The following is a 27,533-nucleotide window of genomic DNA, read 5'->3' as shown; positions in this document are numbered from 1 at the left end:
TCGATAACTCTGTGCCTGGTCACAGGGAGAAGGGATGGTGGATTTTTGTCATCCTCAACTGACAGAGGCAGAAGAGCATAATGAGATTGCCTAGGCGTCTGATTCGTGCAAACCCAGCTTCTAAATTGAGACACATTGTGATGACCCCTGTTACCAAGCCATATACAGCAGTGAGGACAAACATCAGTTTGGTGTTAATGGGTTTGTTTTTTAAACGCAGTACAACTGTTTGAAGGTCATGATTGGGTGGCTGCTACGAAAGCTAGAACCTTAGAGTCCCACGTTTGACCTCCAGATTGTACTCTGTGCCTTGTGTCTGTGTCCTGAAGCTACAGATGGCAACGGGGGACACTGGTTTTAAGAGTTTATCTGTTGCAAAGCCCCCTACTCTTTAGTGTAGGAAGATGACTGTTGTCATGTCTTTTCTCCTTAGCCTCCCTCAGCTCCCAGTCTCACTCCCAACAGGAATGCCTTTGCTGATGCAGCTGTGCTTGAGTTCTGGCCGTGAGTAGGAACCTGTATGCCCAGGAAGAGCTCATATGCCTCATCCGTTAGCAGCATGGACACTGAAACCAGACCCTCAGCTTCTCTGCTTTCCTACTCTGTGCCTTCTAGAAAGTTGTCCAACCTCCCTGAGCTTCGGTGTTTCCCTTTGCAATGAGCGGAACCACAGCAGCTACTTAAAGCTGTTGAGAAAATTAAAGAAGTGGACAAGTGGAAAACCCTAACACTGCCCAGTTAATGCTAAGCGCACTGATGTAAACACATCTTCTCCTGCCTTGCTAAGCAGTTGCACCTGTAAAGCACCCATTGAATGCCAGGACCTCTGAGATGCACATGGATTAATTAGGAGGCAACAGGTTTCTGATGTTGCTTGCTCCATGGAAGCTTCAAGCTCCCAAGACCTGGATGAGATTCATAAGCCAACCTTGAAATGAGCATTTGGGCTGCTTTAGGGTAACATGAACTGACTCTCTGACTTCAAATGCAGATGTAGCACACTTCTATGAGCTGGACACTCTCTTTTTCACTTTGCTATATAGTCCCCGTGTCTGGGTTTTATTTCTTGCAGAGCGGGAATTGTGACACCTGCCCCTTTGTGTTCACACAATGCTTGTGAGACTCCAGGGGAATATGTCAGTATGACTTTTGAAATGCTAGACACATCTGTGGTACCAATATTCTAACCGTGACAAGTGTCACCTCTGTAGGTTGGTGGCCCTGTTGTCAGATGGCAATCCCTCCAGTACAGAGCGACTGCAGATGAGAAGGATGACCTCGAGAATACAATCACTATGGCACCATCTGGCATCCTCTTTGCCTTTGATTTATCAGTGCATGCCTCTCCCTGTGCGATACCATAAAGGCGGGTCGGGTGACATCTTTACTGTCTGGCACAACGTGGAGCAGCGTGATCTCATGCATGCAAGGACAAGGTGTGGAGCCTCACCTCTGCCTCCCTCCACAGGTTTCCAGGCTGTGCCTGGCCACAGGTGCTGTTCAGGAACCACTGGTCACTCTAGCTGTGCTGTGAAAGGCAGGGAATCAGCGGGAGCAGGAACAGGATAGCCGAAGTTGGGCCAGGTGGGATGGGTCTCCATAACCTCTCATTTCCCCTGCTTCCAGTTTGCTCTGATGCCTGCCATCCCTAAAGTTTATAGGTATCATTACCTGTGAAAAATCTGTTCCATCTGAAGACAGCTCGAGTTGGGGATGGGTGGCAGATTGCAATTTAATGACCAGATTAAAATATGCTAAAGCAAACAAATAAATAAATAAAAAGCCCAGCAGCCCGGAGCTCCACAATTCATTTTGTGGGCAAGAGAGGCTGGGGCTCGAGGGACCGGCTCGTAATTCACCCCATCGGCAGGTTTAGTAGGCTGTTACTGTATGACCACAAGGGGAAACAACTCTCCAAGAAAGATTTACACTGACTGCCACTGGAGGCTGAAGGGCTAGGGACCAGGAGCTGAGGGCCTGGGGAAACAACAGGTCCTGGTGCTAACCACGGGGAACAACAGGTTCTAAAGGGACCCATCCACCCACACTCCTTTCCTCTTCTGAGTTCTCCCGGACCCTGCCGTTGCTAACCAGGATCAAGTCGCTCCTCCCCGTGGCAAATGAACCCAAGGTCCCACTGTCACTTATCAATATGGGGGCTCAGTTTTCTATTTCTGTATCTTAGCAGACTAGCCTCTTTCTAAGGGTAGAGAAAGTGCCCTCCTTTTGCTATCCCTAATTTCAGGTACAATGTCACTAATCAATAAGCAAATGAATAACTGAGCCATAAAGGTCAGGATCTGCCTGTCTCATAGGGAGTCACAGCCTGTTGGGATCTAACAGGAATTGGTTCTAGGACCCAAGCAGACACCAAATCCAAGAGTATGTTGGAAAACAATGGTATAGAAGTCTCATGTAGCCTGCATATGTCTTACTGTACTTTTAATCATTTCTGGATAACTTATAGCATTTATTACAATGTAAAAGCTGCTTAACTGATGGTCATTTTTTTAAAAATTATTTTTAATTGTATGTGTGTGTGTGGCGTCTGTCTGTCTTTGTGTGCGGGGGGGGGTGGGCTACATGCATGCAGGTGTCTGTGGAGGTAAGAGGCATCGGATCTCCTGGAGCTGTAATTACAGGCGACTGTGAGCCGCCCCATGGGGATGCTGGGAACTCTTCTGAAAGAGCGATACTCACTCTTAACCTTGGAGTCATCTCTCCATTCCCAGTTTGGTTGTTATTAGTTTTTTTTTTTTTTTTAGGGAATACAGGCCAAAAGGTCTGTGTCTGTTCAATATATAACCATTTACAAATACTTTTGATCCTTGTTCATAGGTGTTTAACACACAGGTGGGAAAAGCCAGCGGTGCTGTGGGCAGCACTCTCAGGGAGAGGCGGCAGGGTGGAAGCTTGCAGATGTGACGGGTGAGGTGTGCTGAGGGCAGGTGCACCCATCACGTAGAGAAAGGGTGGGGAAATAGCGCCAAGCCCCCCCCCCCCCACTTTGACTCTTTGACTTTTGACTTCTCTGAAGACTGTCTTTTGACATTCCTGGCCAGTAGGTTCTACTTCCAGTTTCTCATGCCCCCAGTGGTTCTCAGCTTAGCCTTCTCTGTTATCCATTATTACATACTCAGTTAATTGGACAGCTTGAGCTGACCCTATTGACCAACTCAGTAGTCTTTATTATAGATGCTATTAGGACCAGATCAACCTTATCTATCCTATGAATAGCAGGTAGATGTTACATAGATGTTGGAAGGACTAGGAAGTGTGTGTGAGTGTGCATGCACAGGCATGGAGGCCATAGGTCAACGTCCCATGTCATTCTTCAGGTTGTCCTCTACCTGTGTTTTGAGACAGGGTCCCTCCCTGGTCTGGATCTAGGCTGGACGGCTAGTACGTTCCAGGAGATCTACCTGTCTCCACTTCCCCAGTATTGAGATTACAGTTGTGCACCATTGCTTTTTATAAAGCTCCTGGAGCCCTTATGGCAAGCGCTGTGCCAATGGAGCTGTCTTCCCAGACCCAGCCTTCTTCACTGAGCACATCCAACTGAGGCATCAGGAAAAGTTTGGTGGTTGGTGAAATGGTACAGCTCCACAGGGATCTAGAAAGCTCCCCTCACCCTATTCTGTCACCCATCACCTTTGACCTTTGAGAAATACATGGTGATGACGGAAACGGGTCTCCAGGTAGAGTGTAGCAAGGATGAGGCAGCTCTCCTCTAGGACCCGGCATGGCTGGGGCTTGCTGCTGTGCTGGAAGGAAGAGAAGGGTGAGGAGCGCTGAGGTCATCGCTCATCTCCAGCCTTTGGGGAAACTTTGTTTTCTATTCACATGCAGCAAATGATGCTCTTGCACCACTAACAAATGTCAAGTGCTCTTCCTGGGACTTGGAGGGAGACAGAGCATTAGCAAAGGAGGAGCAATCCAGCGAAAAGGACAGGAGTTCTATTTAAGGACAGGGAAGCTAAGTAACAAATGTCACCCAGAGACACACCAGGGAGATAGTTTTGCATCAACAACTATAACTGCAGAAAAAAAAAGAACATGCCTATAGCAACCTGGGATAATCCTGGACTGGCTGCTTCCTGGAATATCCCACAATTCTGCCTCTCATCCTTTGGCATGACCCTTACCTCTCAGCACTGTGCTATCTATGGGCTATGGTGCTGCCCAAGTCTAGCGTTGGGGACTTGTAGGGACTTGGGTGAAGCCACACACCACCCTTGGCACTATACTACAAACGGCATTGCCAATAAGAACACTGCAGCTCCAGCCCATGGTGGTTTGGTTTATTTCCAAACTTGCTCGCCTATGTGATGGAGGAAGGTCATTGGCTAATAAAGAAACTGCCTTGGCCCATTTGATTGGCCAGCCTTTAGGTGGGTGGAGTAAACAAAACAGAATTCTGGGAGAAAGAAGCCGAGTGAGTGAGTCGCCATGATTCTCCCACTCCAGACAGACGTAGGTTAAGATTCTCCCTGGTAAGCCAGCTCGTGGTACTACACAGAATATTAGAAATGGGTTAGATCAATATGTAAGAGCTAGCCAATAAGAGGATGGAACAAATGGGCCAGGCAGTGATTAAAAGAATACAGTTTCCGTGTAATTATTTGGGGGCATAAGCTAAGCCATGTGGGCGGCCGGGTGCCGGGGACGCAGCCCCGCCGCTTCTATTACAACACCTATGGCCTATGCACAGCAGTTGCTAAAGTCATATTCTGAAATGTGAGTCACATCATACCATCACTGCTCTGTTCCCACTTCCCCAAGGCCTACAGGGTCACCTCCCCAGAAAGAGTCAATGTTCAGCTCAGGTCTGCCCTGCCAACCAGCATTCATTATCTGACCACAGCTGCCATCCTTGTTACTTTTCTATTGTCGTGACAAGAGACCATGACCAAGGGCATTTCAATACACGTTTGGTCTACCCTGCCCCTAAGAATTCACCAGGATTTTCAAGAGGAAATGAGATAAATAATTTTTTAATTTGTAATTTTGTGATCATAATAGAAGCTGTGGGGAAGTCAAGGAGAAATGAGGTAAGATGTACCGAGCCTCCGGAGAGATGACAGGTTGGGGATCTGTTAGCTGTCAGGCTAGAAGGATTGAAAAAAAAACAGAAGGAGAAAGAGGAGGGCAGAGGAGGAAGGGGGAGGAGGAATAGGAGGAACGTGGGGAGGAAGGGAAGAGGGAGAGGCGATAATCATAGCTAATATTTCTTTACAATGGAAGCTGGAACGAGGAGGCTATTCTAATTGGTAATAGTTCAAGGATGACAATGTGTCGGTGAAATATATTGGAGGAATGACACTAATAAGGAACACATTTGTCACCTTTACTGTTTGATAGGTGTTGCTCTGAGTGCTTTTCATGTATTAACTCATTTAATCCTTCCAGGAGCCCTATGAGGTAGCTACCGATTTTAACGATATCTCATTGCGAAGGCAATGGAGACACAGAGAGATTAAACAATCCATCAAAGGCTATATACCCTAGTGATAAAATGGGAAACACAAACAGGCTGAGTATCCCTTGTCTGATATGCTCAGGATCAGCCGTATTTTTGTACTTTATAGTTTTTCAGATTTTGAAATACTTTATTTAGATATAATGACATACATTGAGAAGGAGATCAAACCCTACACATACAATTTATTTACGTATCAGATATACCGTATACTCATAGGCTGTACATAAGTCTACATATTTTTAGCGCTAACCATTGCATGAGGCCAGGTGTGGATTTTTGCACTGTGGTATCATGTTGGTGCTCACAGTTCCCATATCTTGGGGTACACTGGATTCTGGATCTTCAGGTTAGAGGTGCTCCACATGTACCCGGTCTTCATTTAGGGGAACTGAATTTCCTAAGCGATTGCCTGAGCGGTGAATGACAGGACAGTGTTTTGTTCTAAGAAGGGAACTATCAACAGCCTACTAGGCACTTTTAGAATAGAGCTGGTCAGAAAAGACCCAGGCTGACTATAAGCTTGGCACTTTCAGCCTTGTACCTTCAACCTTTGCATTAACCACCATTGGTCTGCGATCTAGTCCCTCACACCTATGTAACAAAACCTCAAAAAGCCCTAAATAATTGGGACTGAGCTGGTGAACATATCCATGCAGAGGGGAGGTGCACACTAACTCTTTGGGAACAGAATCTTCTGCTCTCGGGGCCCATCCATTTACCCTATGTACCTCTTTATCTGGTTGTCCATTTATATCTTTCATAGCAAATGAGGACACAGAAATGGAGTAGCTACCTGAGTCCTATAGTTGTTTTAGCAAATTGTCCAGCTTAAAGAGGGGATTGTAACCTACGTACAGCTCCGATCAGACTTGACAGGTGCACACAAAACCTGATACAGGGGTAGTCTATGAGACTGAGTCTCATTGAGCCCTAACCCTTGTCCGAATAACTGCTGTCAATTTTGGCGTGGTTTTAAGATGCCTTCCTGATGCTGGAGAAATCGTTGGCATGGAAAAGCTCTCATTTAGGTTTAGAAGCCGTGTCGGGAAGGATCCAGGTAACAGTAGTGGACACTGGGGTCAGTCTGATGCAGATGTTAGGCGCTCAGTGAGTAAACACCATGGAAACTACACAGGAAGGAATCCAGAACGCACCACAGCAACAGACAGGAAGTTGATGGGGAGTGCAGTAAGAGATGCTCACATGAGAGACTTGGGAAGGAGCCCTGGGTGCTACCAGAAAATGTGGGCACACTGGAGAGGGGTAAATGAAAAAGCAGAGTGAAACACTTAAGGTTACTAGTGAACTCTACTATCACTGTTTCTGTGCGAAGGGAAATGGATGAGCCATGTGTTCTAAATGTGTAAACCAGAAGATGGGTCCTTTGGAGGGTTCCTGATGAAGAAGAAGTGATGTCGCAGAGGCCCGCTGGGGTATAGGTGGCTGAGTCTGGGGGCATTACTGACAGCACTGCATGGAGTGTGAGGAATCAGAGCTGTGCAGGACTCATTTGATACAGTGGAAGCTTGGGACAGAGACAGAATTTGGGTGGGGAGATTTAAAATAAAGTTAAGAAAACGTGGCAGGGAAACAAATGTTTTGGTCCAAGAGCAAAGAGAACGACCTCTACACAAGAGACAGAAGAGAAGGAAATAGAGGAAGAAGGGAGTGTTTTACACATCACCAGCTTGCTTCAAAGGAGTTGGGGAAAACAAGGGGGGAATCGTTAGGAGCAAAGGTCAGGACAGTTTCTGTGAACATGGGGCAGTCCCTGTCATTCAAGCTTAGGCCCACAGAGCTGAAGGAAGGTGGGGTCCTGCAATGGGGTCCTGAGCTTGAGCTCAGCAACTGGCAGCCGATTCTGCCTGAGACGGGGGAATAGCAGGAGGGTCATAGGCTGGAACTCTAAGCCAAGGAAGAAGCAGAAATCACAGCTGTATAAGGACCTGAGATTGGGTGCGCGTGCAGCGCTTAACAGGAGATGGAAATTGGATGAAATTTTATATATGTATATGAATGCCTGGGGAGGAAGGGAGCCTCAAGTCAGCCTGTGGACTAGAGCGGACCCACTTCTCCATTTCTGAAACTTGCACAAAGCCATGAATATTTCAAAGGTCATTCTTGGAGAGAGGAGGCAACATGCATAGGTTGGGTTGTTTCCCTGAGGACATAGGAAGCAGAGTGAGATTAACCTCTTACTGGTGGCTTTTTCTCAACATGACAGTCGTTACCCAGCAACTGGTACTGCAAGACTAAATATTTTAATTCTTATTTTTTCTGTGTACTCTCGAGTTCCCTTGCTTTCTCACCAAATTGTCAAAGCTCTGCTAAAGTCATTCATTACCAGTCATCACAGGACACTCTACTGGGTCCTGGCTACTTTGTTTGGCCACTGGTGTTTTCTCGGTGTTGTGGATAAAGCTGGTCAAAGGATACAGTTCATATGTTCATATGTTTTGCAAGTTGTTCTCTAAGGGAAAAAAAAGTAGAATACTAGAGAGATTCGATGTTAGATGAACTGAGCTTTGGAGAGAGCAGGACAGCTGTCTCATTCCAGCAGGTGAGGCCCCTACTGCCTCATTAAGGTGAAGGCTCTAGACCCCACTTGTGGCAGTGGAGGCTGTGAGTGCGCTTAGACATAATGAGCACAGCAGGAAGTCAGAGACGATGAGCTGTAGATTAACATCCTTTCGGATTTTAATTTATAAGAGGAGGAAGATTTTATTTTGAACTTTAATTTCTCTCTGGGTACTTATTAATGAAAGATTCATATTTGAATACATACCAGCGCTTGGGGCCTTTTACGTTATGAAGGAATGCATGTTGATAACTGCTGAGCTAGATTAGAAATTTGGCTGGATAGTGAGGGGTGGGGGAGTGACTTTGGCTTAGGGCACAGTGAAGCCCAAAACGTTAACGATTCAGCTACCTGGTCTACCCAAAGACATCTGAATTATGCCTTGCCTGGGTCCCAGGAAGACAAAGATGATGGTTCTCCAAAGCATGTGACCCTGGGCGGTGGTACTGCTGTTCAGAGTTTTCTGACTTCTCTTCCTTAACCTCCCCTCCCCCCCGCTGGAGTCAGGAAGTCTAACCAAGGTGCGAAATCACCCACTACCATCGGCTAGGCACAGTGGTCCCTGCTGCATTTTCATCTTGATGGTCATACATTAGTTTCTTTGCAGGAATAACAGAGAAGCTCTTGCTACACAACTTCCTTCTTCCCGATAGTTCCTCAGAGGAGAAACACAGGTACAAACTTCTTGAGTTCACCCAGTGGGCAACTCCATAGAATGGAGTTCTTGTGCCATTTCTCAGAAAATGACTCGAATGTGGAAGGCAGGCTATACCTCGCCACCAAACAGATATAATACGATATTTTCTGCATTTGATTTTCCAAAGTGGAAATTGGTAGAAATTTACAAGGCTATGTAGGAATGTATGGATTGTGAGTGAGCAGATTTGATCTCACAATTTAAACTGGTTATGGTCTAAGTGATGCTCACTCTGGACACTATGTTGGACTCCAGGCTTCCATACAAGGCGAGGGCTTTGAGGCGAGGTTCAGTCAAGAGGGAAGAAAATCTAAAACAATACTGTTGTTTTTATACAAGAGACCCGAGGAATCCAAGACAGGCGCTGTCCATAAGCAAACCACATGAGACTCCCAAGCTCCCACCTCCTTGGCCTTTCAGAACAATGAGCAATATGATTTCATTGTTAATTCTATTTGATTTCATTGTTTATAAATTATAGCATGGAAGACGCTTTGTTACAGCATGAATGAATTAGGGCATAGACTACATTCTTTTAAGTTGACTGCTGACCATGAGCAACGATTCTTTGAGGCATCGATATGAACAAAAAAAGCGTGACTTTGTGAAGGTGGGACAAGGCTGTTGTCGCTCCCAGTAGCTCCCTCCTCCTACTGATCACAGATTGAGTGGTAAGGACCAAGTTTAGAAACAAATTAGAAGATATTAAAGAACAGTTTATCTTCCTTGTTTCCATTCACACATTTCCATTAAATGGGTACTTCTATTTCTTCTTTCTTGAGAGGCAATACTGGGTTGGATATCTCTCCATATGAGTTTCCCCTTTCTCAACCCTCTCCCACTGAGGCGTAATGTAGCCACGTCCAGAATAGCAGCTAACAGTACTTTCACTTGGAGTGTGTCCACTCAGTGACACCGACATGCGAGCTTGTCTTTTGTTTTCACTATCGGTCATCCGGCCAGTCAATCAGAAAGTTATCATGTAGAGTTACTGCCAGGAAGTGGCAGCCTAGCTAGGGAATAGTTTTCCAGGCTCCCACTATTATGCTTAGATCTGACATTTGGAAATACAAATACAACTCTCAGTCAAGGTTTTCAAGAAATGGGTAAACCTTCTTCACGTCCCTTCCACCGGCTGGCTAAGTGTGGAAGATGACATACATGTAGCTGATGAGCCACAAAGGAGCTGCTCACCATATTGGGAGGAGGCCCTTTGACTAGGACATGTCTTCAATATTATTATTAAATAGCAGGAAAGATATTTGATTTGTATGGAAGGCATTATACACTTCTGGTTTAGTCTTTCCAGTAGTTTTGTATGACTCCAGTGAATTCTAATGAATGCACCATGTGGGTAGGTTAGGCCACACATCTCCAAATAATTGGAGAATAACTTAATCTGTTTGTGCCTTTCACCTGTCAATGGGTTTCTATGCAGAAATTTGAAGGAAGTACCTGAAGCTTGGTGTGGCTTCTGGTAAAGTTCCCAAAATCACTAATGGCTAGCTTTATTCTTTCAAGGTCATTGACACTCAGCTTGTTCAATTGGAAAAAAAAAGAAAATTTAATTCCAACTGCTTCTCTGCTGGTCTAGTATTTGTTAATTGGCATCATGATTGGGATGGGGGTGGGTATGTGGTTGCTACCTCAGCTTTCACCTGTTCTTCTTGGGGAACTTGAAAATAGAGGCCTTGGAGCATGGAAATGGGAACAGAATGTTTGTTAAGAAGGGTGCTTTTGGAAGGACGAACTGTCAGTCAAGTCAGGTAATTAGATCTTTCCCACTCCAAAGACAGAAACATGATGTTGGAGGCTGAAGCATGGACTTACAGTGTGGATGCTAAAACATGTCAAATACTGATTGGCACATGGTAACCTAGCCAGGGTCCCAGTGGATATAAACTATCAGGCTGAATGCTTCAAATGGGACCGTAGACATAGCCAATTGCAAGTGAGCAGATTTCCTGGAATGACATCTAGAATACTTTGGAGGGTTCAGAAGTATTACTTATAATCTAGATTCTTTTCCTTGAAGCATCTCTTGAGAATTGCAATTTCCCTTATGACCAGACCCTTCCAGAGAAGGCAAAGATAGCTCATTGGGCAAATAGTCACGACTTAGAAAACAGATGAGTTACTCTGTCCTTCAGTAGAGTTGATTTTATTATGGCTTCTTCCCTTCCTCCCTCTCTCCATCGCTCCCTCTCTCTGTTTCTCCCTCCTTTCCCTCCCTCACTTTGTAAAACTGATGGCCTAGACTAGGGCAACTATTTAGAGCACAAGCTACAGTAACCCAGGCCCACGTAGGGAAGCGAAGTTGCCAACACAGAAGAAGGAATCTACACAAAATACAAGTGTATGTATATATATTTTGCAACAAAAGAAACTATTTATTTGGAATCTGCATTACCAGTACAAATTAGGAGACTGTAAAACCTACATCGTGTTAGTATCATTAGAGAACAAAAGTTCAGCTGGAATCAAAGGGGACAGAAGCCTGTGCTCTCGCAGAAGCGGAAAAGCTTAAGCTTTTGGAACCAAAGTAGAGCAGAGCTTTGCAGGTTTATACTCTCAATAATGAGGCGGAGGGGGTGGGCGATAAAATCAACAACCAAAGGAAAACACTTCAAAATGAAACCCCCAAAGGGAAGAAGTCATAGAGAGAAAGAGGGGGAACATTCAATGTTTTATTTATTTTAACAAGAGGGGAAAAAAAAAAGTTTACAAAAAAAATAGGGGTTTCCAGAAAGCTTTGAGCTAGCCCGGAAACCATAAAGGTGATGTGAAGAGGTTGCCTTTCTCAGGGTAGAAACAAGAGCACAGCTGCCTACAGCACAGCTCCATGACTCAGAGGGGTTCTTTTCTTCATCATGTATCTGGCTGGAATTCTGTCTGCTTTCTGATCATCTGAACGTTTGAAGGAGCGATGTCCAAAACTGACCTTCTGTCCAACAATGTAGCTTTCTTTTTCCCTAGAACTAACACTAAATTTCTGAGGAATCCTGCTTTGCAGTTTAAACAGACATCAACCTAATCGGAGGTTAGTTACGAGGGCACCATCAGTGACTCAGAAACCAGCGTTTTAGCATTCAGTCTGCAGTCTGGACTCCGACTTATCACTCACCAACTCTCCACCCAGAATTGGCGAATGTGGTTCCTGAGCCTGGGGTCTGCTTCCTGACTCTACTCTACTTGGTAATGGTACCCACCATGGCAGTACCTCCGGTGAAGTTCTGCCAGGAGAAAAATCCTGTCTTGTAGGAAGCATTCTCCTGGACGATTGACGTTAATCAAGGAGAAAGAAAGACACTCAGAATCAACAAAGGCAAAAAGTCTTTCCTTCTGGTTTAAGAATTTCCCTGGACAGATTCTGTGAGTTTTGAGAGAAGCAAGTCTCTGCCTCATTATCTTGGGGACTACAGGGGTGCCACACATCCTGGGCATGCAAGAAAGCAAGGGTGTGTGGCTCTGGGATTTACCACTGTTTCTGACATCAGCTAAAACAAAGCAGAGCACAAAGCAGCCTCCCCTACAGCGGCCCCTCTTCACATCACCTTGAGTACATACTTAAGGAATAAAACCAGCAAGACCCACAACCCGGACAGTGAAAGAAAAGCACCCCCCCTCAAATAAACAAAACCAAAATAACATGAAACAAAACTATTTTTTTTTGTATTTTTAAGAGCAGGAATAAAGAAAGAAAAAAGAATTTATTTCTGGGTCTCAAAATTAATAAACATAATGAGTTAGGTTATACCTATTATGTCACTATTCCAACCTTATTTTTTTTCTTTTTTTTTCTTTTTTTTTTTTAGTTTACAAAATGAATTACGGTCACTTTTAAACATTGTGAAAGAAGAAATGGATGTACACAACTTGACACTTTTCTAGCATTCTTGAACTAATTCACAAATGCAAGAAAATAAAAAGAAAAATGGGGGGAAATGAGGAACATAGGTAGTTTGGTGTTAAAAACTAATGCAGGAATGATGTGTATTGTCACAGAAAGAAGGGAAACTTCCCCTTCCTGTTTTGCGTGCTATGAGGGTCATTTTTAAAATTTTTATTATAAACACTATTAAATCCAGACCGCATTTTTGGTTTTTTTTCTTTATCTGAATATACAAGAACATTCATTATCAAATGTTCATCATCAATACTACAAAGAACAAGACACAAGTCGCAAGAAACGATGGAAAATGTTAATAAAGCTGAAAGAATTGTCGAGTTTTTTTTTTTTTACTTTTTTTTTCCTAAGGTTTTTTTTTTTTTTTTTTTAAATTTGAGTTTCTGTAGTTTTATCTTTTTTTGGTATCGAAGTCAGGTTTTTCTGGGCAGAAAAATAAAGAGAAGGAAAGAGGTGAAGGTAGGTGTGAGAAAAGGCAGCCAAAAATTAATAATAATAACAATAATAATAATACAGTACCACTACCATAGGGAAAGAAGTGGAAGGAAGGTGCCAGGAGGCTGAACTGCTGCCAAGGAGTCCGTTCTGCTCCAGGGAAGAGGAGAAAGAGGCAATCAAATGTAACTCGGTGACAACCAAGGCCACTGCCAGTCTCAGGAGAAAACGGCTGCTGGGGGAAACGGGGCACCCCCATTTGTACTTCGAATGTGAAGGCATCCTGGGGCACGGAACTTAGGGGTCGAGTTGGGTGTCTAGAGGCACGCGCTTTCCACTCCTATCCCGAGGCTGCCAGCTTTCTCTGGCCTTGCTTGACAACAGAGACCTGGATGTTGGAGGTGACAGTAGGCATGGAGAACAGGCTACGGGCTAAGTGTTGGGCTTAGAGAAGGCCTGGTGAAGTGCTGGGTGAGGCTGCTACTGCCTGGAGAGAAGATGCCTGTGTGAAGGCAGCCCTGCTTTCGCATGTTCCACTCATCCCCTCATGTGTTCAGGCCAGATCTGGAGTGATTCTTCTCACTTTGCTCCATGTTAAATGATGAGCTCCAGCCATGTTTGTATGAGTAGTTTCAATATATTCCTGCCACAAAGACAAAGGCCACTGGTTCTCAACACTGTATAGACTGGGGATGACGTCCCTCCTAGGCACCCTTTTCTGACCATGGCATGGGTTAGTTGACAGTCTTTCTAGTGACCTGGGTTGGCTAGACAGATTTTCATTTGCCAAATAATTACTTTCTGCATCATCTTCAAATATCTATCCCCTCAGGTTTCCCTTTACGCAGGCCCTACTCCTCTAAGCACAAACGAAGCAAACTTCCTACCCGTCATCGCAGTGCCGTGTGGCATGCGTGTGACTTTGTGGGCTGGTTTCGTAGCCTTCAAGTTCTTGTACTTCTTCCCAGAAGTCTCTGAAGCAGAGTGGCTGTGACAGGGACAGGCACTGGCAAGGCCACATATTAGATTCAACCAGGAGCTAATAAAATAAAGTTCTACCTGTCTAGGTTCGAATCTCTTCTCTATCCTAAGAAGACTAAAAGACCCAAACCAAATCAGAGCAGAAAGTCTCTAAAGCAATGCTTTGTCGTTATGCTGAAGACAATAAGACCACGAACAGAAATTAGAACAAGAAAATCATGTCTTGTTCTGCCCTAGCCTGACACAGTTCATCACAGGGGCATTGCTCTCCTTGAGCATCAGACTTAGAGATTAAATATAAACAAAATCAGTCTCCTGGGCCTCTTAAAAGCCCCTTGCTAAGCCAAGCATAACAGTTCCCATTTTACAGATGAAGAACACGAGGCCCTGAAGATATCTGACCATACGCCACCTAATCTACTGGCGAAGTTATCATCTTTAAGGCTGGAGGAGCTGACTGGGGAATTTCAGCTCAAGTCAAAAGCAAGACTACCTTTCTAGAAAATGTTACTTTCTTTCAGTCCCGTGGTATTTAGATTACTGTGATTATTTCAACAGCAGCAGCAGCAGCAACAACAACAAAAAAACCCATCACTCTTACTCTATGATTGTTATGTCTTCAAATTAATCAGTAAAAAGTTCACCTGAACCACATACTATACCACTCTCTTCTTCAGAGGAAGAAGCCAAGAACACGGCCACACCGCACTATAATGTTTTGAAAAGATAATATAATAAAAACACAGACAAAGCAGCCAAATCCATCATAGACATGGTGAGTCCTGTGTCTGGCTCCCTGAGAGCCCCAGAGGTGGTGGGAATGAAAACTGTTTACACTTGAACCCTGACCCGCATGCCAATAAACGCCTGTGCATTCCGCTGTGGTAAGTGCATACTAGTGGGTCCTAGAAGCCCCAGGCACATTATGCTTCTCTCTCAGGCTCACCGGTAAAGTAATATGATTGCTAATGTATACATTTGCACAGGATGAGATTGCCAGGAGATCAGTTGGAGGCATGAGCGTGAACACGGCCATGGCCTTCTGGAGGGGAGGTCACTGATAAAAGGGAGTAGCATCCTGCCAAGCAAAGGTGTCAGGTTGTGTGTGGGTCCACCTGTGTGTTACGTATGTGACGTATGTGTGCGCATGTCTAGGAAGAGATAGTGAAGCCTTTCAGGATGAGATGCCTTCACTCTTTACGGATGCAGCCATCGGGATAGCCCTCTCAGACCTGGCTTGCATGAGGTTCGGAACATTGCTGCCCAAGTGTTGAATGGTTTCTATGGACTGTGCCTCTGAGACCAAGAACTGTTCCTAAGAAGATGGGAAAGCTGGTAGGAATCCTGTGTGTCCCAGCCCCCCACCCCCACCTGGCTTTCTGCCTGGGATTTGATCTGATAGAGCTACATTGGGACTTGTGGCACCTTTAGAAGGCCAGCTATGGCAGTCCCCAGCAAATACATGGGGCCAGAAAGAAGAGAGATAAACTGGGATTGTTCCCAGAAAGAAGGGGCAAATGGAGACAGAGTGGCCTGGAATGAGTAGGGCAGTGTGGTGTATTCCTGCTAAGAGGTAGTGAGAATAACAAGAGAGACAGAAGGACTGCCTGTCAACATAGGGGTGAGGGCTCTGAGTGAGGTAAATTTGGCTCCTCAAACCACCAGCATGAAAACATACAAATACATTTATTGTTTTCGTTGTAATTTGCTTTTTTTTCTTTTTAAATTCCTCTAATTGTTGAAAATATCCTTCAGCGATATAATAGAGGGCAGGAACCCGGGGAGTCTAGAACAGAGGTCAGGGCCAGGGAAGATGACAGAGACCAGGCTGAGAGCTGGAGGCAGGGGAAGGTGGCTTCTACCCAGAAAAAAAAGGGAAGAGAGTATAAAGAAGTGTCCAGATTGGCTGAAATAGCATCCCAAAGAAGAGAAGAGAAGGAGACTCTTATTGTGTTTGCTGATTGCTTCGACCTCCAGTCTGACCGCTTCAGCGTTGGGAGAGAAACCCTCCCTCCTGCCCCTGCCCCAACTGCGGCACAGGGTCAGCCGGGATGCGATTGCTGGGAGATCAGTTGGAGGTGTCAGAGTGAACACTGCCAGGGCCTTCTGTAGGGGAGGTCACTGATGAAGGGGTAGTAGCGTCCTGCCAACCTCCATTAGCCTAGAAGGGAAAAAGGGAGAGAAGTCAGTCCTCTGTGATCAGGTGGCCGTTTTGAGCAGACAATGACAATGAGGCAACTTGTGGAAGGGACTGGCACCTGGCACATGGGGACACCTATAAAATGGGCACATAGTAGCGTTGAGGATGATAATAGTCCCCCCACCCACAGATAAGTTCTTCCTCCCAGTGAGTCTTTGAATCCGGTGCTGACACCTCCCACTTGTGTGATGTGTTTGTAGTTCTCTAAGAGTCTGCAGTTCGGTTCCAGCTATCTATGGAGAAACAACTGTCTTTTAGTCATGAGACCAGAGGGTTCTGTTTTGGTTCTAATCTTTGCAACAACGAGCCACTGATGAGAGTAAAGTTCCTAAACATGGCTGGCTTTGGTTCCCCTCTGAGGAATAAGAAGGACAGCCTAGATGCTTAAGTTCTTCCTGGCTCTGTGTGTCCTGATGCCAGGGTCTAGAATCTCTTTGGTACATGGTGATGAGTGAGTATAGTTCATGTACTCAAGAAAGGGGCTGAGACAAGACCGTGGATGACCTATAATTCAAGACAGAGCCTAATCAACAGTGGAGCCTGTTGTTAAGAAGGTGAGGACTTCCACGAGGGCAATGTTTTGCTGGAGCATTGAGAACTAATGTACTTAGCAGGATATATTGTTATGAAGAGAGAAGGGGAAGACTGGAGCAGGAGGATTAAATTGGAAGAGGGATGGAAGAGAGGAGAAAGGGAGGGAATATGGGGAGGGACAAATAACATTAAGGGTCATTTGCGGGACCATATGAAAACTTGAAACTAAAGAAGCTTCCTAAATTATATACGTTTATGAAAGAAATATAAATGGAGTGATTAAATACATACATGAAGAAATATAAATGGAGTCACCAAATAACGAGGGAGACAAGGCCCCAACTAGACATCTTATGCCACCAAGGGAAACCTCCAGTGCCAGGAATAGATTACATCTACTTAAATCACTGGCCAAAAGGGCCCCATGGAAATCCCCCAAACATCTCAGGCTAATGCCAGGATACTGGTGGCTCTCCACAAACTGATGATAAGGTCCTATAGATGAAGACGATGCTCATCTATCTCCTCGGACACCAAGACATTGGGTTGGTGTCCAACTGGAGGCTTCACTCCCACCAACTAGTATATACAGAATTGGAAGGTACTCTGCATGTTACCAGAAGAGAAAGGTAATCATCTATCCAGCTAAGCTGTGGTCTACATTAGTGACCTGCCTGTAAGATACGCTGGTGCAATAGCAACACCAATGTGAGAGTAACCAATCACTCTGATGGAATTTAAAGCCTACTCCGTGAGATGGAAGACATGCTTGACCCTGCTGGGGTAGCCAAGAACCTGAGACTGGATAGGACATGGACCTAGGGAGAAACCAAATACTAAATACTTTTGCTAAAGAAACATAACAACAGAATGATTCCTTATGACATTTTCCTATACTTATACATCAGTGCCTTGCTCGTTCGTCATCAGAGAAGCTTCTTCTTGCAGTAGACTGAAACTAATGCATAGACCCCAAACTTGGACAGTGTACAGAGAGTGAGAGATTTTGGAACATTCAGTCCGAAATGGGATGTCTTCATCTACTCCTCCACACCAAGGCTCACAGCCTGTGTGAAAGATGAGGCGGAGAGATTGTAAAAGCCAGATGTGGTGGATCACCAGGGGAGCAGTGTCCTCCAGACACAGCAGAGCAATGTGCAAGTGAAAGCATGTGGCAATACCCACAGGGCCTGTACAGGTTCAAGTCAGATGGGGTTCCCGCACTGCCAGGATGAAATAGACATGATTCCCCACTCCTAACCAAGAAGTTATCTGCAATTGATACCTACTTGCAAATGAAAAATTAGTCTTCTGCAATGGAGTCTTACTGGGCATATTAACCACACTTAAGGGTAGACTCCCCAAGCCCAGCAGTAGAAGGTCCACACAAGACTAACTCAATGGTATTTTTGGAGAATTTTTGTCTTATATATCTCTGTTTGGATTTTTAGTTGTTACTGTTCTTTTCTTGCATTTTGGTTTCTAATTTGTGTGTGTGTGTGTGTGTGTGTGTGTGTGTGTGTGAGAGAGAGAGAGAGAGAGAGAGAGAGAGAGAGAGAGAGAGAGAGAGTTATTGGTTGGGTAGGTGGGAAGTGGTTGAGGAGGGGGAAAACATGATCAGAATATATTGCTCATTTTTTTTTCAATTAAAAAAAGAAGGAACAAGAAAGAGGAGAAGGTGAGTGCTTCCATGAGGGCAATACTGTGTCTTGTTGGAACATTGGGAATAAATATACTCTGCAGAGGAGTCAAACTCTGAGGTGACCCTCAAGAAGGCTATTCGAGCCATTCATCATGGCCACCACTGTGGGAGGCACCAGAGTGACAGCAAAAATGAGGAACTGTAAGCCCACGGGGGCCCTTGGTGGCCATTTGTACCAGGCACTTGGCTCCAACCTAAGGAACTGTTCTGAAGGGTTTGTGGAGTAGACAGTCTTTTCACAAAATACAACAGAAACAAGGAAGTTCAAGACTGACTTTTTCTATATCATGATACATGACTGATATCTGTATTTGAGGCCATCGCACTAAAATGTGTCTCCTGCCCCAAACACTGTATTCTTGGAAGCAATTTACCTCAACCGTGGATAATAAGGTCAAACAGACCACGTCTTACCCTGGTAAAAATAGTTTCTATCATCTGTCCTTTTGTTTTATTCTTTGGAAACTCTGGAGTCGATGGGCAGACATCATCATTCACATCCGGGAGGGGGCACCGCTATAATGCTAGCAGCTCCATAGTAAGAAGAAGGCTGAATGTCTGCGTGCTCCTTAGGAACAGGTGTCTGGTTTCATCTCTTTCACACGGTGGCTGAGATGTGAGAGAAAGGCTTCCTGGCCCTCGACTGAGATGGGATGCAGATTTCTCAACTTGAAGCCAGCTTCTTCTCTGCCCTCTTTCCTCAGCTTGGCTTCCTTTGCCATTGGCTCACACAATGATGCTCCCCCACTTTCCCAGAAAAGCCAGATTTTTCATTTAAAACAGCTTCCACCAGTCATTTTAGCATAGGGTAGGTTTTTTATCAAACCCTTAACAAGGGAAAGTTGTGGACAGCAAGTGGTTTATCCCAGGCAGTTCCAAGAAGAACACGCCTCCCCAACCTCAGGCCCATGAATGACTGCTCTGAGCTCAAACCTCTAACCTCCTAATCCTTCAGATGGTTGCTCTCACTGCTGGAGGACCTCTCTCACGTGTGTGTGTTTGGGACAGTCCACTGAGAACAGTGAAGGTATGAGAATCCTGTCATAACGTGAGGTCTTTTCATGTTCCAGGGGCAAAGACTTGACAGTAAAATCCATACTGGAAACAGAATAGATTCAGATTCCTAGCACAGGTTGTCATGGGGAGACGGTGCCTCTGCTTTACCACCCAACTAAGGGCATATAAATTCTGGTGTCATTTGTGGCTGGCTGAGAATAGTGACTATACTTCTTTTTCTACAAGAAAATATTTTAATGCTATTAATCTTTTTTTCCTTAAAAAAATAGGGACTGCTTATCAATAATATTTAGAAAAGACAAGCTTAAAAGGCACAGTATTTAACACCCATAATCTACTACTCAGAGATAATTACTGTCAGCACTTTGATATCTGTCTAGCTTAATAATTTCATATGTGTATGCTTACTTGATATTTTGATAGATAGATAGATAGATAGATAGATAGATAGATAGATAGATAGAGATAGACAGACAGGCAGGCAGGTAGGCATGGAGGCAGGGAGGCAGGTAAGGAAATGTGTTGTGGCATGCATGGGGAAGAAGGGGAGTAGGCAGGCCTTTGTATGTGTGCTGGCTGAATAGTATGGGATCTTCGGTGAAAGTGATAAAAGATATTTAAGTACAACACCACCAGACAGAGTACAATGCTAGGAAAAAAAGAAAAGCCACCTTAAGATTGTTCTGGCATGAGAAAGAAATCCCAGGAAAGCAATTCGCACTGCATCACGGCACGTACCACAGGCCAGTGTGAGATGACCATCACCATCTCACTTAACCATGCTATAACTCCATTAAAGCAGTCGAAGTGGGGCCCCTGAGGAAGTATTCAAGAGAGAATATTAACCGTCCTGTGATTTGAAAGGAAGGGCTGGAATTCTGTATTGCTCAGAAATACCGAGAGATGTCTCTTTGAATTATCTCTTGGTTGGAGCATCTCAAAGAAATGAGATGCTTTTCTTAAAAATTCTACTTTCTCAGGCCAGTACTAGATGTAGGGGGGTGGGGCAGTACGGGAAACTCGAAGATGATGAACAAGGATTAGTTCAACTAAATATCAAAACAAATATTTTAAATATGCCCGTTGGACCAGGGAAGGAAAATATATGAAATCTGTACTCCAAATAAATACATATAATAAACCTTCTAGTTTTATAAAAACAAAATAAAACAAAACACCACAACTCCCTTTTCCATCCAGAAGCCCAAGAATGGACACACACATAGACATGTGCTTCTGAGATTTGACAATTACCATTCCATATTAGTCCCAAGCCCATATTCCAGGAAAACTTTGTGACCTTAAACAAAACTGTGTAGCCAGTCACCTTTCCCAAAGATATATCAACTATGATCCCCTATTTTCTGCCAAATTTAGGAGACAGTAGCATGGGAGGTTCAAATCAGATAGGCCGCAGTGCCGTGGTACCATGGTGCGGGGAGACCCGGGAGAATTCCCTCCTCTGTAAGTGCTTTGTACAGAATAGTACTGCCTGCTGCTGTAGCCGCTGGAAACAGCTAGCTCAGAAGCGGCAAGCAAACCGGACTGCACCGTCTTTCCCGTAAATCACTGAGGCTGCTTCCGAGGTATCATTCCAGCTTTAACGTAAGACCTTCAGAGGCTGTGCCATCTTGGGAAACAGCTGACCTCGCTTACTGCCACGTTAACCCTCGGGAGCAATTCTCTCCCTCTTCCCTGACTGTGGGTGAATATTAAGCAGAAAGCTCTGCCTTTGTGTGTTTATTATCTGGGCGTAGTGAGAAGAAAGGATGCTCTCATTAGCAGCGGTATGAGGGAGGCAGGAACCAAGACTCTGTGTTTTCTCTGCACCTGAGTTCCTCCCTTCACTGTCTGTTGCACACTGTCCTTCATAATGGACACCACCCAGTGTTAACCTCGGAAAGCACCAGTGAGGACCTAGTCCTTTTCGGTTCTGAAAACATTCCTCCTGAGAGAATCATCTCCACGTGATGGAGAAGCAAGACCCAACCTCACTTTTAATGTCACTTGAGGACGCCTAAAGGTCACGGAAAAGGTTCCACCTAGAACCTTACAGAGGGGGAAATATAAGGTATAATACTGGAACTAAATGAAGCAGTTTCTCAAAGTGAGAAAAATTATAGATCTTCAAAACACAAATGAAAGCTATTACCCGACCAAAGTGCTTGAAACAGAGTGAATCTACTATATGGCCCAATCTGATGAACCTGGCTCAGAATCTGATACACAACAGACTTTGCTGGAAGCATACTTATAGACCAAGCATGACTATCTGAAGAGAGAGAGAGGGATGAGCTCCCAAGTCAATCCAGGGCGATTGCAATCAAAGCCTCTATTTCTTTCTTCTCTGCTTCTTTCTTTGAACAGGGCCCAGCAGTCAGTGGCCTCTCCCTGGCTTTGGCGGTTTCTGCAGCCTCTTTAGTTGAAAGCAAAGGCTAAGCAGCGCCTGTCCCGTCTCCTCTCCTCCCCGCTCTTCCTCTGCACTTACCTTAGCAGCATGCCATTGATGCAGAGAATTCATCACCTGATGTGACAGCCCAAGCGAGCCTGGCACTAAGAAACTCTCATTTGCAACCCAGAAATACGCTGAGGTGCTACAAACTGGCTGATGTCAGCACCAAGTTAAGCTACATCTGCATACGGGCCAGATGCCATTACCAGAGATACCTTCAGCATGGACGAAGAGGTGTACGTGCTCCAGGCCCTCAATCACCCAGGCTGGTGAGCCAACGAGGAAGCAAAAGAAGAAGATGGAAGCATCGTTTTTCCTCCTCTGGCTGCATGTGGGGTACACACACGCATGTACGCATGCTCCCACACAGCTCCCACATATGCCAGACACATCAGTTCACATAGAAGCTACGCCAAGATCTGTAATCTTAATCTCTCTTCTTTTTTTTTCTCTCACTTCCTTATTTACCTCTTCTGCTTCTTCCTCCTCCTCTTTTCTTCTCTCAAATGTGTATAGAGTTCAATTATGTAGCCCAGGTTAGCTTCAGACTTGTACCCCTCCTATCTCTGGTTCCCAAGCATTGGGATTATAGGTGTGTCTCTACACATGATCTCATTTATTATTTTCCTATCATGCTAGAAGAACAATATTTTCCTAATGTGCTTTCCCATGATAACCCTGTGAGTGCTCACCAAGAGAGGCTTTGGAATGTACAAATGTGACTGGAAAGTCCCCTAGGGGTCATCCTCTAGTTTAAAATTTCCCAGGAAAATTTCCAATGGGAAAGAGATCTGGGCCCAGCCTGGCACTCCTCCAATCTCATCTCCAGTTTCCCCAAAGGGATCTCTCAAACATGTAATTTTGATCATATCACCACCCAGGGTAAACCTGTACCAACTCCATTGGCTTTGAGATGAGGTTCAATGTTCTCATCAAGTCTACAGCATTTTTGATTGTGTTTATTCCCAAGTCAACCCTCTCATTTACAACTTCAACCTTCTCTGGCTCCTTAGGAATTCCCGTAACAGAGCAGTCCCACTTCCTTCTCCTTGAATACAGTGCTCTCAAGCACCCAGTGATGCTCCATGCAAGACCAAATTTAATTATCCTTGCAACTCCATTCCTTTGCAGTGTCCATATCTCCACCAGGCTCCTCAAGGCTCAGGAAACACCTCATCACCCCACCTATTCCACCACACTGCATGCGTTCCTTCACAAGACCCCCCACCCCCCGCCGCCATTTATCGAAGATCAGGAGCAAGTCCATGAAATATGTCTCTGCCTTCAGAGAGCCTATCACAGTGTCTGGCACATCACAAATTGGGATAGACATCTCTTGAAGGGAACACAGGAAAACATAAACAAGCATGTTGGGATACCATAGCATCCATTCTCCATCATGGGGAGACACGGAGTATCAGGTCTCTGAGCTCCATGATTCAGTCTGACTATATAAAAGCAATAATGTACTTTTTAAAAAAAATCAAAATACCAAGTAGAAATGGGTCTATTGTCTGGGTAAATCTATATGCAGGCGGTAACCTTTCCTTCCTTACTAAATTGCCACCAGGGAGACAGCTTATTGCAAACAGTTCTCTGTGATTAACATTTCCATGGTGTTACTTTGTTTTTAGGGAGAGCAGTTGAGAAGGATACTGCACCATGGCCTCACAGACCATCTCAAGAAGCAGCAGTCTGCAGAAAGACTAAGGAGAAGGGGAAGGTGCTCTCCCTCCCTAGAATCCAGAAAGCTGCAGGGTCACCACTTTGAGATAGCAAAAGCTCTAAAATGTACAGACGTAGCTCTTAAATGCCACCCCCCCCATCTTTTCTCTTTTCAGGGATGAAACCCCAAACCAGCTTCTATTTAGGATATAGGAATGAAGGTGGCATATCCAACACAGAATACCCCTACAGATGCCAAATATGGATTTAAGATAAAAAAAAATTCAGTTTTATTATTGTTGTTGTTTGATAATATTTTTATCTGCTAGATTAGGCAGCCTCCTTTGGGAATTTCCTGGAACCTTAAGTGGCTCAGCATCATTTCTGTTGACTAGCTTAGCCGACCTTGCATGTGAGAACCCTTGTACAGGAATTCCTGTGTGGATGAGAAGCTCTCCTCCTCACCAAATCAGTTCTGCTTAGTGTCCGAAGTCCCTTAAAGATTAAGATGCTAACTTGATCTTAGAATCGGGTCTCACTCCAAGACCTGATCTCACCATTGCTTTGACCTATCTCCTCAGTGAGATGGTAGGTAATGGAACAAGAAGGAAGCCATTGGAAGACATGGAGCATGCCTAATGCAGTAGCTTCTCAGGAAGTGCCTATGTTGAATGGATGAAGACCTGATGATCTGAAAACTTCCCTCGTATCCTAAGCCTGGGAAGATGGGGCCTTGGCTGCTGGAGCCCATCCTGGCTGCAAAGCTATGAAGGATGGATAATTTGTTTATTCAGGACCACAAATACATTGTGGCCCGTAAATCAATGCAAATTCATTTTTACTCTCCAGGAGAGAACACTAAAACTCAGGAACTGGGTTGAACAAACTTAGGCCCCATTATGAGCAAATATGTTGGATGCTTCAGATGCTGGAAGCTGAGGCTGGGTACCAACGTAGAGTCATTATATTTAGATTGTGACACTCAGGGATTAAGGCAGGTAATTCATGCTTGTGGATTGCCTTTTGGAAATCTGGGCTACTGAGTAAATGCTAAAACATACAAACTGCAAGACCAGCCTTGGAAAAGCCAGGCCATTCTCAGTTCTTCCACCGCTTGCCTACAGTTCCCCTTGGTACTAGTGGGCATACATTCTCCATGGCTCTGCGACAGGGCTCAGAGGAGCCACCACTAAGTGTATCACCCCTCGCCAGTTAATATGGTTTATCTCATATTGTCAATGTGTAGTCAGACAGTAAATCCAACCTGTGTGAACAAACTCTTTCATGGCAAGGAACTCCCACATCCTCTGTCTGTTGTCTGCAGGGTGCAGAATGAGTATCAACTGCAGCGGCATTCTAGTGTAGCATGCCACCAACACCCTTGTGCAGCATGCTTGAGATCCCTTATGCAGCATGCTTGAGATCAACTCCCGGGTCACGATCTACTTTAGTGCTCCCTAGCCCCTGGCGGACTATGGCTTTTTCTAAATTCATCTATAATTGAAGGCCCAGAATTAATACTGCTATATAAGGCACAGGAGACCAAGGTCGAAGCCCATTGTCCTATTTTGTGGCTCACAAAGAATGTGGCAGTGGACAGTTGCAGTTCTAGGATGGATTGGTTTCTCACTCCTATTAAAAGTACAAGTAAAGTCATCACACAAAAGGTTTCTGTGTCCCACAGATACACAGGGGTCCCGAGGCTAACTATACAGTAAACACGAGGCTAAAACTTACACGCCCAGTGCTTATCTAACTTTTCAAAGATTATCCTGATCTCTGGCAAAGAAAAATAAGCTCAGCTTCATTCAGCTAAATACAGATGTCTTGGTGTAGAGAACTGTATTTATATCTGAATAAACATCCTCTATCCTCAGAGCTTCACAAACTAAAACACACACACACACACACACACACACTGATACAGTGATCAAAAAACACATATCCTGATGTTCAAGTGTCACTAAAATAGGTTCAGAAATTTCTCATGACACTCAGAACACACACACACACACACACACACACACACACACACACCTACTTATAATGAAAAACAGTAGGTATGTAAGACAATGTTTACTGATATAGCCAAATCTAGATAATCCAAGCAAAACATTTCTTTTTTTTAACTTTTGGGATAAATTATCCAATTGAGCGATCCCATATTGGGCAGAATTCTTCACTGAGTTTTTGTCCCCTTTGATTTGGCTTGAGCTTTGCAGCCAGGAGTATACACAGATATAGTACATGTATCACTGTGGTGATGGTAGCTAAACAGGGACACACACAGCCTGGTCTGTGAACGTGCCCTTGTCCTGTAAATCTTGAGGCTATTTACTGTCACACAGGAAGCCAAACCTCTTACACTTTTCTGACCATCCAAGAGACAGCAATTACCCCAGATTATCAGACCAACAATGACATGCCGTGTAAAGAGAGACACTGAGCCAACTCCACATCCCAAAGACTGGCATATTCAAGTACACTTAGGACATTAATAGCAATTTACGTGCCATCACTGAGACAAAGCCACAAAGGCTTCGCTGGCAGCCTCTTATTTTGAAGCCTATTATTTGTGGGAGTTACAGGCTATAATCACAACAGAAACTTTCAAAACCCTTATCTTCCGTGACGCACCAAATCTATTTCAGAGCCGTAATTGCTATGTCACTGGAGAGTCTGCCGCTTAATGCACTCAAATGCCATTTAGTGTTTGCAGGGTCATTACAGCTAACAGAAGGGTGGGGGGTGGGCTATGGTGGGAAGCTGAGGGGGAAGACGCAGGCAGACAGTGCTGAGGGACACTAGGCACTATTGTGCCCGCTGCACTTACAGAGGGTGCTGTTTTAAAAAATTCTGTTGACTGCTGAAATAATCTATGGACCCAACCATTTCAAACTCGGGAGCTCTACTCTGGAGGTAGTCCGTGGATGCCAGCAGGTACCTACTTTAATTCGAGATTCTCATCTAAGAGTAAGAGGGTTGGGCTTTTGAAATTTACCCTTCCCCCTCCTTAGCTAATTACAGAAATCTTTGCAGTGGAAACGGCCCAGCTGTCCTGAGGGATGGGGAATCTGCCTCGGCCTTTCTAAATGTGGTCGTATGGGACGAGAAGGCGGAGCGGTTGATGGTAAGCCACTCGAGTTCAGGAGTCTAGAAAAATGCGCTACTTACAGATAGTCAAAGAACACATACGGAGGCGGATCCAGAAACGCACGTAAGAAAAAGCATCAAGTCTCTTAAAGGAGCACTTCCTTGACCTAAGTCAGGCAGAGGTCATAATAAACAGGCCTTAAAATATATGTAGTTTTTATTTTTTTTCAACCTGGCTATGAACTAGGCTTACTCATTTGACTTAAGATAACAATAGGTGTAAGATAAATCTTCAAAGAAATGTTGAAATTGCCACCTATCTCTAGGTCCATTTGGGTAATTTTTAGGTTCTATTTTACAGTGCTGAATCTATTTTTAAATAGATCAGAATTCTATACAGAAGATGTCAAGTGAACTCAGACTGCAGGGAGACGAGTGTACAACCAGGGTCCCCCCTCAAGGTCCCACAGAGAGAGTAAAAGACCCAGGGCTCCGTTCTTCACCTGTCTCCTTCATTTGAAAACAGCTTTGTCCTCCAAGTGTTAGCTAAGTGCAGACAGTTAATATCCTTGTAGTATGACAGTCCTTTAGGCCAGAGAGGGAAAGAAGAACACATAAAAAGCCAGTAAGTAAGTGTGGAGAAAAAAAAATCCAACTACACCACTGATGGAAAAGATACAAATTAAAACAGAACAGCTCAGGAAGGACTGAAAAACTGTCAGGCATTACTGCTGAGGCTGCAGGGGAACCGGAGCTAGAAGCTGCTGGTAGGAACAACAACGGCACAGAA

The 27,533-nt window shown here is 44.6% G+C and overlaps 1 protein-coding gene across 4 annotated transcripts in view; it reads right to left on the bottom strand.

Annotated features, from left to right (window-relative positions):
- Positions 1-27,533, bottom strand: part of Pbx1 (PBX homeobox 1) — a 307,671-nt gene that overhangs the window by 18,035 nt on the left and 262,103 nt on the right. For 2 of the 4 annotated variants that reach the window (XM_057769555.1, XM_057769557.1), the window contains one exon: positions 11,133-16,241. The exons of the other annotated variants lie outside the window; for them this stretch is intronic. In XM_057769555.1, the coding sequence (XP_057625538.1) occupies positions 16,149-16,241 (93 nt within the window). In that variant the 3' untranslated portion in view covers positions 11,133-16,148. Of the gene's footprint in view, positions 1-11,132; positions 16,242-27,533 lie in introns of those variants that run through there. 4 annotated transcript variants of the gene reach the window in all.

Source organism: Chionomys nivalis, chromosome 5 (assembly GCF_950005125.1).
Source record: "Chionomys nivalis chromosome 5, mChiNiv1.1, whole genome shotgun sequence".
Classification (NCBI taxonomy): Eukaryota; Metazoa; Chordata; class Mammalia; order Rodentia; family Cricetidae; genus Chionomys; species Chionomys nivalis.
The sequence above is the reverse complement of the archived record's forward strand: the minus strand, read 5'-3'. Positions and strand labels throughout refer to the sequence as shown.